This window comes from Elaeis guineensis, chromosome 10, assembly GCF_000442705.2.
Source record: "Elaeis guineensis isolate ETL-2024a chromosome 10, EG11, whole genome shotgun sequence".
Classification (NCBI taxonomy): Eukaryota; Viridiplantae; Streptophyta; class Magnoliopsida; order Arecales; family Arecaceae; genus Elaeis; species Elaeis guineensis.
In genome coordinates, this window is record NC_026002.2 from 37,408,125 (window position 1) to 37,419,244 (window position 11,120).

Sequence of the window (11,120 nt, forward strand, 5' to 3'; positions counted from 1 at the left end):
AGCGGACATGCTAATAAAATGGCATCTAGCAACCAGAACAATGGTATATCCAAGAACCTCTTTTAATAACTTTAATTTGTGTAGTCTAAGATTACAATCTCACACACCCAGAGCTCAAGGGAAATAAAAGGAGATTCATGGAGACATGGTCTTTTTAGTTTGAGATCATACATTTGGTTACTGAATAGAAATAAGTTTATTCTTCGAAGCCATTTAATGAACATATATACTTGGATTAGGTTATGTATGATGATGCTAGTATTATTGCAACAAAATCCACAAAATTTTTTTAGTCGATAATAATTTTCATGTAAGATTCGTATTATTAATGATAATTAATAATCTTTAGTTAAAAGAGCAAGATAGGAAATCTTTGCGCATATGCGTACGTGAGCCAAGGCTGAGTTAGGCCTTTGGGAACTCATCTGAGAGACACAGACATTCTGAGCCTATCATGATCTGAGATATTTTTTTCTTTTTTGTTAAAAAATTAAATGATTATTTCCTTGCCTTTACAACATCAGTCGATAGGACTTAGGTGCCATCATTTCCAAGGAAAGGGGAGGCTTCTGTGCTTTGGAACTTAGCGCACAATCTTTGGTGCATGTGAGTCGGTCAAATTCAACGTGGGTATGTATCCAAAGTTCATCAATATTTTAATTATTTTTAAAATTTAAAATTTTATTAAAATAGAAGGATATTGAAGGATAATTCAGAAAAATTATCAGATTTGATATGATAATTTTAAATTACAATAATTTAAAAAGACCATCAAATCTGATGCGAATCATTTTGATAATTGCAAGTATCCAAAAGAATCGTACGAAACTATCTAATTATATTTAAATTTAGATATTAAGTTTATTTAATAAAAAATTTTGATTTTTGTTGTCCAAAATTTGATTCGACTAACATGGTGGCTATGCTTCCTATCTCGATTTCCATCCCTAATTTGATCTGTCCCTATCTACTATATTATCCGTAGTTGAGACTTAGAGCATATAAATGCACCATATTATCATTGGTTGAGACAATAAAATAGTGTTTTGTTGCCAAATAAGGCTTAGGAGGGAGGGATATCTCTCTGACAAAAAATTGAGGATATCCCCTTACAGAGATATTCTGCACTTATTCTGTAACCGAACACCGTCCGAAGTCCAATATCTGGCTCCTAACCTTGGGTTTAGAGTTTAGGTTATGCCATCATATCATAAGCCAAAAGAAGTCGATTTGCTTGGATACATCCCACCTTTTGAACAGAATATTTTTCATGCTCGGTCCAACCGGGCCAAGCTAGTACATAACAGTTTGAAGGATCCCATGGTACTATGTAATTAATATATATCACAATTATAATATATAAATTAGTTATGTTTCTCTATCAAAATAAAGAATAGTTAAGCTTGAGTGTAATTAGTAAACTAAATCTCCGCCAGCTTGTCATGCAATAAAAAGGATGGTCATGTATGATAAGTTTATTAGACTTTGATATTTCAATGTCTTTTTTTAAATTTATGCAAGCACAACTTTATATTATGATACAGTAATAAGGTCAACAATCCAAATGCTGTCATGCTGCAGTGTGAAGATAGAATTCCAAACCATCAGTTTACCTTTTGCACCAAAAAAACCATAAAGTTTAGAAGATTCCGTCACTCCAAAGTCCTAATCTAGTCTTATCTCAATATTTTTTATTAAAAATTCTATAAAGAATAATCCAAATCCTGTCAATTACACCAAATCCATTACTCATGGATTGGACTAATAGCATTTAAAAAAGAATTTGCACATCTAAAACCGCAAATTATTTAGCGAAATGCGGACATTTCAGTAATCTAGAAGCTCATTCCCAAGTAACCTATCCATTGTTATGATTAAACTTGTTCAGAGCAGGTGGGCCTCCCCCTGTTTTCAGAGACGTCGAACCCTCACCGGCAAATTCTTCTTTTGAAATAAAAAAAAATTAAAATTAAAATTAAAAACGTAAAATAAAAAATTGATAATAAAAATATTAATATAATAATAAATATATAAATATTTATAAAATATAATATTGAGATCGAAACTATCATATTTATACCTATATTTATTTTATTTAATAAATAAAAATATAAATATAAATATTAATTGAATATAAAAATTTATATAAAAATTTATTTTATATTTAAAAATAAAAATATTAATATAAATAATTAAATTTTATGATTATAAAATAAAAAATAATATTAAATATATAATAATAATATATTAATATTTATATTTATATTTTAAAAAAATATATAAATTATATAAATATTAAATAAATTTATAATAAAATAAAATAATATTTATATTTATTATTTATAAATATAAATATAAATATAGATATTAGTTGAATGTTTGAGATTTAGATAGGAAAAATGAATGATCCACCGTCCCCGGAAACGATTAAAAAAGTCAAAAGAAAATCAACTCCAGCGGGTAAAGAGAAGAAGATGGGGCTGTTTGGGTCTTTTCCTCTGGAGCTTCCCATATTTCCCCTTCCCCCGAAACCCCAAGAAGGGCAAATCCAAATCAAAGCAAAGCCACAAAATCTTGCGAAGGTAACACCTTTTTTCTTCTCTTGCTTAAGATTTTGGGTGAATCTAATGGTTTTCTTCCGTTCCTTTTATTTCAGTTCCGTGTTCGAATTTTCTTTTATTTGTTAGCTTATTGGATCAAGAACGTAGATTTCTTTTTTCTTCTTTCTTTTTGGTTGATGCTTCTAGTTGTTCTACTCTGAGCTTATCTGAACCGTTCTTTTATGATGTAATGTTATTTTAGAGCTTAGATGCAGTCTTTATCTAGGGATTCTTGGGAAGCCTGACTTTGATGTTGAGGAATTTGTTCTTGTCTTCTTGCGCAAGAGAGAAGTCCTCTTTTTTGGGTCCGTTTCAGATCTTCTCCTGGTAAATTCTTGGGATCTTGTTTCACCTTGAGCTCTCCTTTCAAGAAAAACATGATTCCTTTGCCTGCTTTCTTATGTAGGTCTTCTTTGTTCTCGTGCTAATTTCTTGTGCATCAAAGAAAGGGATCTCCTTCTTAAGTTGCAAAATTAGAGGGTTTTTTGTTTCCTATAAATTCCATCAATATATCTTCTTTTCACTTATGATCCGTGTCCAAACTCCGGACTTGTTAATTTATGTGGAAAGATAAATACTTAAATATGTATTTCTGCTGGATTGCAAAAAAATCAGATTTTTTTTGAAAAAAAACTTCTTCATGCTGTCACCAATCTGAGATTTTTTTCCCCCTGTAGATTAGCAGTGATGACAGGAGGATAAAGGGATAGATGTTTTTTAGTTGAAAGATTTCTGTCTGTTGAACTGAGATTTGAATAGATCTAGTTTATCTAAAATGGGCTTTCTTCCAATATAAATTGTTGGATTTTTTGCATTTCTTAGTGGTGGAAGGAAGACGAGGGTTGTGCAAAGGAAAAATAGTAAGATGGGTGAAGCACTTACTGGTAGGTACTGGTGCCATGCCTGTTTAGAGGTAGTCCGTCCAGTCATGGAAGTGGAGCTTAAGTGCCCCATTTGTCATGGTGGATTTGTGGAAGAGATGAATGGCAGAGGGGACATAGACACTGCTTCTGATCTTGGATCTGACCAGGGCCTCTCACTGTGGGCTCCACTCTTGCTTGGAATGATGGGACGTTCTTCACGGCGGTCAAGATTCCGAAGGGGAGAGGAAGATGATGACTCAGATCATGAGCTTGAACATTTCCTACGAAGGAGGCGGCGGAACTCTGCCATATTTCAGCTGCTTCAAAGCCTCCGGGATGATATTAGGTCAGAGTCTGACAACCCTGAGAGGGGGGGAGAGAGAGAGAGGGAGAGGGAGAGGGAAGGAGAAAGAGAAAGAGAAAGGATGATCATCATCAGTTCTTTTAACCAAGCCATAATTCTTCAAGGAACCTTCGATTCTGACCAAGACTCGGGGAACACTGGTGTTGGTGCTTCATTGGGGGACTACTTTGTGGGGCCTGGTTTAGATCTATTGTTGCAGCATTTGGCAGAGAATGACCCGGACAGATATGGCACACCACCAGCTCAGAAAGAGGCAGTGAATGCTTTGCCTACTGTAAAAATTGAGGAAAGCATGAATTGTTCAGTCTGTTTGGAGGACGTTGTTATTGGAACAGAGGCTAAGGAGATGCCCTGCAAACACAGATTCCATAGTGGGTGTCTATTTCCATGGCTGGAGCTCCATAGTTCATGCCCTGTTTGCAGGTTTCAGCTGCCTGCTGATGAATCAAAGGTTTCAAATGGCTCTAGCAATGGTGATAATAGGGCGGAAGGCAGTGGTGAGGATGGTGGTGATGGGGATGGTGGAGGAAATGGGAATCGATTCTGGCTTCCTGTTCCTTGGCCTTTTAACGGACTGTTTTCGTTGTCAGGGTCTGAGAATGGTGCCAATTCTTCATCAAATTCATCATCATCTGCCTCTGGAAGTGACTTCCATGGTGAGGAGAATTGAACATGTTCACTTAATGGCTTGAGAGTAGTAGAGGATATGCGAGCAGATTCTGGGGTCCAATCTGCTGGGCATTTTATGGTTTGTTGTCATTGTCAATATCGCATAGTGGATGAAGTTCACCCTCGACGACATCCACATCTGGAAATAACTCCCATGTAGATGAGAACTGAAGATGTTTCTTTGGTGCTTATCTTCTTTACTTTCATGCTATCATTCTGTACATAACCTTTTGTTACGTGAATTGGGACAGGTTCCTTCACTTTAGCTTTTTTTTTTTTTTCCAAAGCTTCCTGCCTTTGTGTTTGAAGGATGATATCTGTTGTAATGCTATGTTGTCTTTTTAATTTTAAGTGAGTTGAACGAATATAATAAGAGCCAAAAGTTTGGGTCAGGAAGTCAGAGGTTTCTTCTGAAGGATTAGGCTTTTTATTTGATTCTCTGGTATGTGCTTCTGAAGCTGTTATTAATGGAAATTCTAGTTACAGAGATGGTATTCATGTACATGGTTGCTTTCAGAATTGTTTTTGCAGCTCAAATTCATGGATAATTGTAGAAATGTGGATCATGACCCCTAAGTCCTAAGGGTTGTCATGAACGCTGAAGAGCTGTATATGTCATATCAAAAGCATTTTTCAACATCTTGGAGGAACAAATGTTTGAAGAAAGTTTATGATAAGTAATCTTGTCCCAGTGGATCAAATATCAAGGTATGATGAGTTATCATTTATCAATTTTTGATCTTTTCTTTTGCCAATTTGATATTAATGAAAAAAGACTAAACTTGAGCATCTGCTAGAGGATGGTGTGTTCTTGTTATTCAAAATAGTGGGTGGGCGTGGCGGAGACCCACATGCACTATAATCAACCAAGTCCAGATGTTTGAGAATGCATCATCCAAGAATCGAGAAACTCTGGTTACACCATTGGGGTAATCCAAATTCTCAATCACAACTTGATTGGTTGCAAAGGGTAAGTGTGAATTACAAGTTTTCTGGTGTATATAACTGGACTGTATATGTAGCATTGATTCTATTAACATCTGTAACTTTATTTTGGATTAATGGTTGAAATATAGAGTGACAACCGCTATTGCTAGCTGCGACAGGCTGATCTAAACTTCTCATGGACTTGCAGGATTAGATGGTGTTAGAAATGGTCTTCAAATGTATGGGGAGGAGCTGAACTTGTTTAGGGCATGGAGGCTGGGTGACTTGGGCAAACAGCCAAACAAAAAACTTGGTGTGTTGAAGCAGAAGCCTAGTGTTATAATGAAAAAACATTTAGCTCCTGGTGGTATGCTAGTGCCTGATTATTGATGAAGATGGCTCAGTTCAGCAAATCTTTGCTGTTTAATGATCTTTACATATTACATCATTCTTTGCAGGATTACTTTGGCCTCAGAAAATTATTGCTGGTTTCTTATGTAGCACAAAGCACTGGATATAAATACCTCGTTTCATGTGATTGAGGATTTTTAGTCTATCTACAATGATTTTGCCCATCAGTTTGTATCCCTAGTGCTTGATGATTGATCAAGATGTCTTTCAGTTCGGTCAACAGAGGATCCACCACAGATTTGTCCTTCGGTTCGGTGGATTCCTTCCATTTCCTTAATGAAACGCTCGTCAATGGAAGAGATCTTGTTTCGCAAACGGCAGGCATTATATGGGTTTTCAAGGTGAAAGCAGCCCTCAACTTTCTCTTTTTGGGTAATTTGCTGAAAGAATAAGCCTTTATCATATAGGTGCCAACTAAGTGAACTCACAATTATGAGCAAAAAACAGCCACTATATTCAAAATCACCATTTTATGATTTGCAAAAACTTATTCTAAGGCATTTGCAGGTGTTTATTTGATTGCCGTCCACATTATACACCGAATTTATTTCACAATTCTCTATTCATTAAAATATAAGATATATTTTAATACAAATCCCATAGCTACACTGGAAAAGAAATAAAGGTCCATAATCTGGGAAAAAAAAAATTGCTACTAGATTGTTGAACAAATGCGCTTAGGAATCTGCTGTCCCCCACTCCATTTGGTACGGTATGTAGTAAACATTTTTGCTATATACATCGCATATATAAATATAAACAAGGCACCAGGTCTAACCTATAATCGTTAAGGGTATTTTTTTTCTCTAAGTCTAAATCAATTAAGGTATTTTGGTATTGTCCAATTGTCATTGAAGCTTCTAATCCTAACCCAGTCCAACTATTTCTTTCCCTAAGTTTGGATTGGTTCAGTTTGGTGCTCGGTCGCTGCAGGTTGCATCTGATTATTATTATTATTTTTTTAAGAAATGAGGTTAGTGAGTCACTTTCCCCATTACTGTGTATTATATTACTATTAATGAAAATGGTGGCAACGGGAGGACGTGTTACAGGTGGATGAGACCGGCTGTGCGTGGCGAGTTTTTTTTCCATGCAAACTTAGGCGCGAAGCGAGGTTACGTTCCCCTTCGAGGCATAGCTGCGAGAGGAACGTTTGTACGTCATCTCCTTTGGCATTCTTTGATGGTCCTTGTGATCCCGCTACAGCTGCGATCCACGGAGTTAAATAACCTGCAGTTCTTCTCTTTCCACAATGTTCACAAGGTCACCGCGATGAACACATAGTTTGAGGTTGCTATAATCCTATGTTTTTTTCTCTCCAAACGTACTAACAGTTCATATCATGCGGAAGCTCGTTTACCTGGCATCTGTGAAGCAATATGTTCTAAACTTCCGCTGAGAAAGTGCACTGGAGCATTATGTGATCCATAGTTTCTCTTGTATTCTAACAGAAGAAGCACCTCCTAGGTCCAGTAAAGCCCTTTTTTTTTTTTGTTCAGAATTTTTACTGTAAAGACCTTTCTATTTAGCATAACCAATTGAATAGTTTACACTTCTCCCAGATTGGAAGCCTTTATATTATTTTTTCGAGATAAAAAACAAGACCGCCATGAATCAAGAACTTATAAAAAAAATGAGATCGGGAAAGCTCGCTTGGGAAACCATTTATAATATCTTTTGTCATCTTGTTCCGTCAGTCAGATGTTTCTCAGGATCTATATCAAGACCAGAAGATTTGTTTGGGCTGTGGGGGGTATGGGGTTTCTAAAGTTGTGAGACCAGTGATGCTTGTTCATGAAAGCCGCAATGGTGCAAATTTTGTCTGTGGCAATCCGGTATAGAATAGGAAAGAGAGTTCTGAGACTAGGTTTAGTGATCCAAACATCATCCCAAAATAAAGTTTATAGCCCATTTCCATCTGAGATGGAGGTAAATAAAAACATAATATTTCCAACATCCACAACATTTTTCCAAAAGATTGAGGCTTTCCGTCTGAAGTAAAGGGATTAAAGACAATTTCCTTGAATTAGTAACAGTGCCCGACCATTGTTTTCCAAGATTCTTGATGAACCGAGTAGAATCTATCCCACCATGTAATAAGCAAAGCCTAATTGAAAACTTTGAGATCTATGATTCTTAGCCGTTCGAAGGCTTTAGGACGATAGATCTGAGAACATCTTGCCAAGATTTTGAGATTCTTGTATGACCACCGTTTTTCTATGGAAAGTTTTGACATATGCTATCAATTTTTTTAAGTCAGTATCTCGACGTGGCATAAGTGCGAAAGAAGTGCAAGAATTAGTTTTTTTTTTTTTTTTTTAAGGGCCAAAAATAAATCACTTATTTTGACTTTTGACCCATATTGTGGGATGGACCTCGAAAGAATGTTCCGTTGGTTGGGTAAAGAAACCGGTGGATTCCTCTCCTCCTTTTCAGCCTAAAAAAACAAAAGCAAAAAGTATTCCATTGGTTGGGATTTTGTTTGGGTCAAATGCAATTCTGTAACTTAGTAAGACCTCGAACATGGTTGCATGAAACATTAGGTTGGCTCCAAAGTTGGCCCTGAGATCAACCTTAAGACCTAATCCTGGGCTTGGAGCCGGCATCCACAAAACTGCAGCCCACTCCTACCCAACGAATGGGTTGGGCTGGTCGGAATTATGTTGAGCCCAACCCAAGCTAACCTGACCGAAGGATTAGTTTTTGACCAAAACAAAGGGTTATTCTCTAACTTGGTAGCTAATATTTAATGCACTTGTGCTCTTAATTCCAGACGTGGGTAAACCCAATCTCAGCCTAAGCTCAGTTGCAGAACTTTGGGCAGGACTTGCACTGCAAGACTAATATGGGCTTGGTTGATATTGGACCCAGTGTCATCTTTCTCACAAGCGATAAATATATGAGAAATTTTTTGTGCACTGCGGGCGGTGTAGAATACGCACCGTTTGCGGTGATTGGCTCACATACGGAGCCACAACATGTCACATGACAAAAAAATTTTTTCTTCGACCTCGTGCGTGAGCCAATCACTACGAACGGTGCAGAACTACATGTGTTGTCCATGGTGCACAAAAAATTTCACTAAATACATTGAGTGGCTATGCCACCCTCCTCCTCCTCTTCTTCTTCTCTTGCTGATAAAGGCCAAGTTGAAAGACACCTTTACCCCAGCCGAAACCACCAAATGTGTAACTTGGGCAGACTTGGCCAATCCTAAACCTTGGCTGGATGGATCAATCTGTACACTTTCTTTGCAAGTGGATAGAGATCAACATGCACATGATCGAGACTCCTCAATTAATGACTCTCTTCATCCCTTCAAGGTGCACATGTTGTTATATCCAGCTGCATGATTCATCTACTTTGATGTCACACTAAAACAGCACTTGTGTTATTTTTGTTTGCACATAAAAAAAACATCCATCTCCCCACTACAAACTTGTTGCCAACCAAATATAGCGACTTCACCATTGCTTCATACGATGCAAACCTAAGAGACCATTTTTTTTGTTTCAGAATATTACAGAACTTTATACTTGTCTAGCAGCTCACCAGCAAACCATCACAGGAGTCTATCATTAAATCAAAGCATCTTACAACAGAATATATCACTTAATTGAGATAGTTGCTAGAACAGTTAACACCACTCAAGCAAATATACCGGCGGAAAGCCATTAAAAGGTGGAGGCAGCTTTCTGGAGCACCTTCCCAACCCCTCAAGCAGGGAATATTAGGAACCAGATACAAATGCCCCACCATATGAAAAGAAGGAAGGAATCTGGAAGTGTGATAGGGAACAGCAGAAGCCTTGCTCTTAGGAATTTCCCTGCCAACTTGTGAGACATAGGTGTCGAAGGACGCTGAAAGAAGAATATATACTCTCGCGATGGTTTGCAGAATAATATGCTTAGGAATCGGACAGCTCTGGTCAAAAAAGCTCGAGTGAACTTGAGTCTGCCCCACCGGGTTGGACTCCATTGAGTTCCCAATATCAATCATATCGGCACAATTGCTTTAATTTTTCCCTTTTTGGAAGGAATAATCTGCTAATCTTTGTGAAGAAATTTATTTATTGGTATTTTTTGGAAGGATAGGGAAGAGAATTGCTTTTCCTGGATTTTTTTTTTTTAATGGAGAAGAAAAGAATCCAAATTAGATGCTAAATGGACTCAAATCTTATCAAGATATTACCTATTCCATTATTCTAAGCTACCATTCCTCTCCTTAAGGTCCATAAGCATTATCGGCTTAATGACCAAGAATCTGATTCTGCATTCAGACCTAAAGAAACGTATACGTTGGGACTCCATACTCCAAACAGTGGTAGAAGCTTGTAATCAGATATAAAATTTTAAATCTTATGGAGCTGAGATGTCCTAGTTTCTCTATAGAATTAGATGCCCTGTTATCCCATCTTATTTCAACAATGGTCTCGATCATATATTCCGAGAGATATTCTTCATGTTTCTCTTCTTTTGTTTATCTTTTTTTTTTCATTATTTTTGTATTTCTTTTTCTTCTCTCTTTCTTTCTATTCTTATATATATATATATATATATATATATATATATATATATATATATATATATATATATATATATATATATATATATATATATATATCCTTTTTTTTTATCTTTTACTTTATTTTTTTTTTCATTTTTCATTTTCTTTCTCTTTCCTTTCCTTCTTCTTGTCTTCATTTCTTTTTTTTCACTCTTTTTTTTTTGTTCTTTTTTTTCTTTTCTTTTTTCTTTCCTTTCCTTTTTTTTTTTTTTTTCCTCCCTCCATATAGATGGGTTCCGGAGATTAGACCCATCTAAATTTCATTTTCTTATATGAACAAGACAGGACAGCTGGCACCCCCTCCTCAATTCCACCCGAGCTTAAAACCTTGATCAGATGATTGTTTCATACAAAATTACAAACTTGCACAATCTCAAAGAAGATAAAAGACATTGGCAATAAAACTCTGCTAATATAATAAGGCCATGTTGTGCTCAGCTCACGCCCAAGTCATGTGATATAGATCATAAGCTTTTTTTTAAAAAAAATTAAGTGAAAAAAATGAGAAAAAAATTCATAGGCCAACGCTTGATTTCTCTAAAAAAAGTTAAAAAAAAAAAAAAAAATCATAAGTCTATTCTTGATTTTTCTCTTTTTTTTCTTTTTGTATGAAATTAACGTATCCAAATTGTCATCCAAGTAGTCATGGGAATACTGCAACAGCACCATGAAATGAAAGCCTGTTGCTGGTGGACATCTGTAACCTATGGACAGAGCCAA

General features: G+C 36.2%; 1 protein-coding gene across 2 annotated transcripts; it reads left to right on the forward strand.

Moving 5' to 3' along the window:
* Positions 1-2,399: 2,399 nt before the first annotated feature.
* LOC105052370 (E3 ubiquitin-protein ligase SIRP1-like) lies at positions 2,400-4,888 on the forward strand. 2 transcript variants are annotated; one of them, XM_073244400.1, is made up of 3 exons: positions 2,477-2,582; positions 2,803-2,927; positions 3,423-4,888. In XM_073244400.1, the coding sequence occupies exons 2-3, from the start codon at positions 2,851-2,853 to the stop codon at positions 4,495-4,497; spliced, it is 1,152 nt and encodes a 383-aa protein (XP_073100501.1). In that variant the 5' UTR covers positions 2,477-2,582; positions 2,803-2,850; the 3' UTR covers positions 4,498-4,888. The 2 variants fall into 2 exon arrangements, with proteins under 2 accessions (XP_073100500.1, XP_073100501.1); XM_073244399.1 differs by lacking the exon at positions 2,803-2,927 and having other exon boundaries at positions 2,400-2,582.
* Positions 4,889-11,120: the final 6,232 nt, after the last annotated feature.

What these genes read in the sequence shown, in the direction of transcription:
- LOC105052370 (XM_073244399.1), top strand. Translation starts at nt 2,404, where the DNA reads ATGATCCACCGTCCCCGGAAACGATTAAAAAAGTCAAAAGAAAATCAA. An exon ending in AGCCACAAAATCTTGCGAAG is followed by an intron (nt 2,583 to 3,422) that starts GTAACACCTTTT and finishes TGCATTTCTTAG; the next exon opens with TGGTGGAAGGAAGACGAGGG.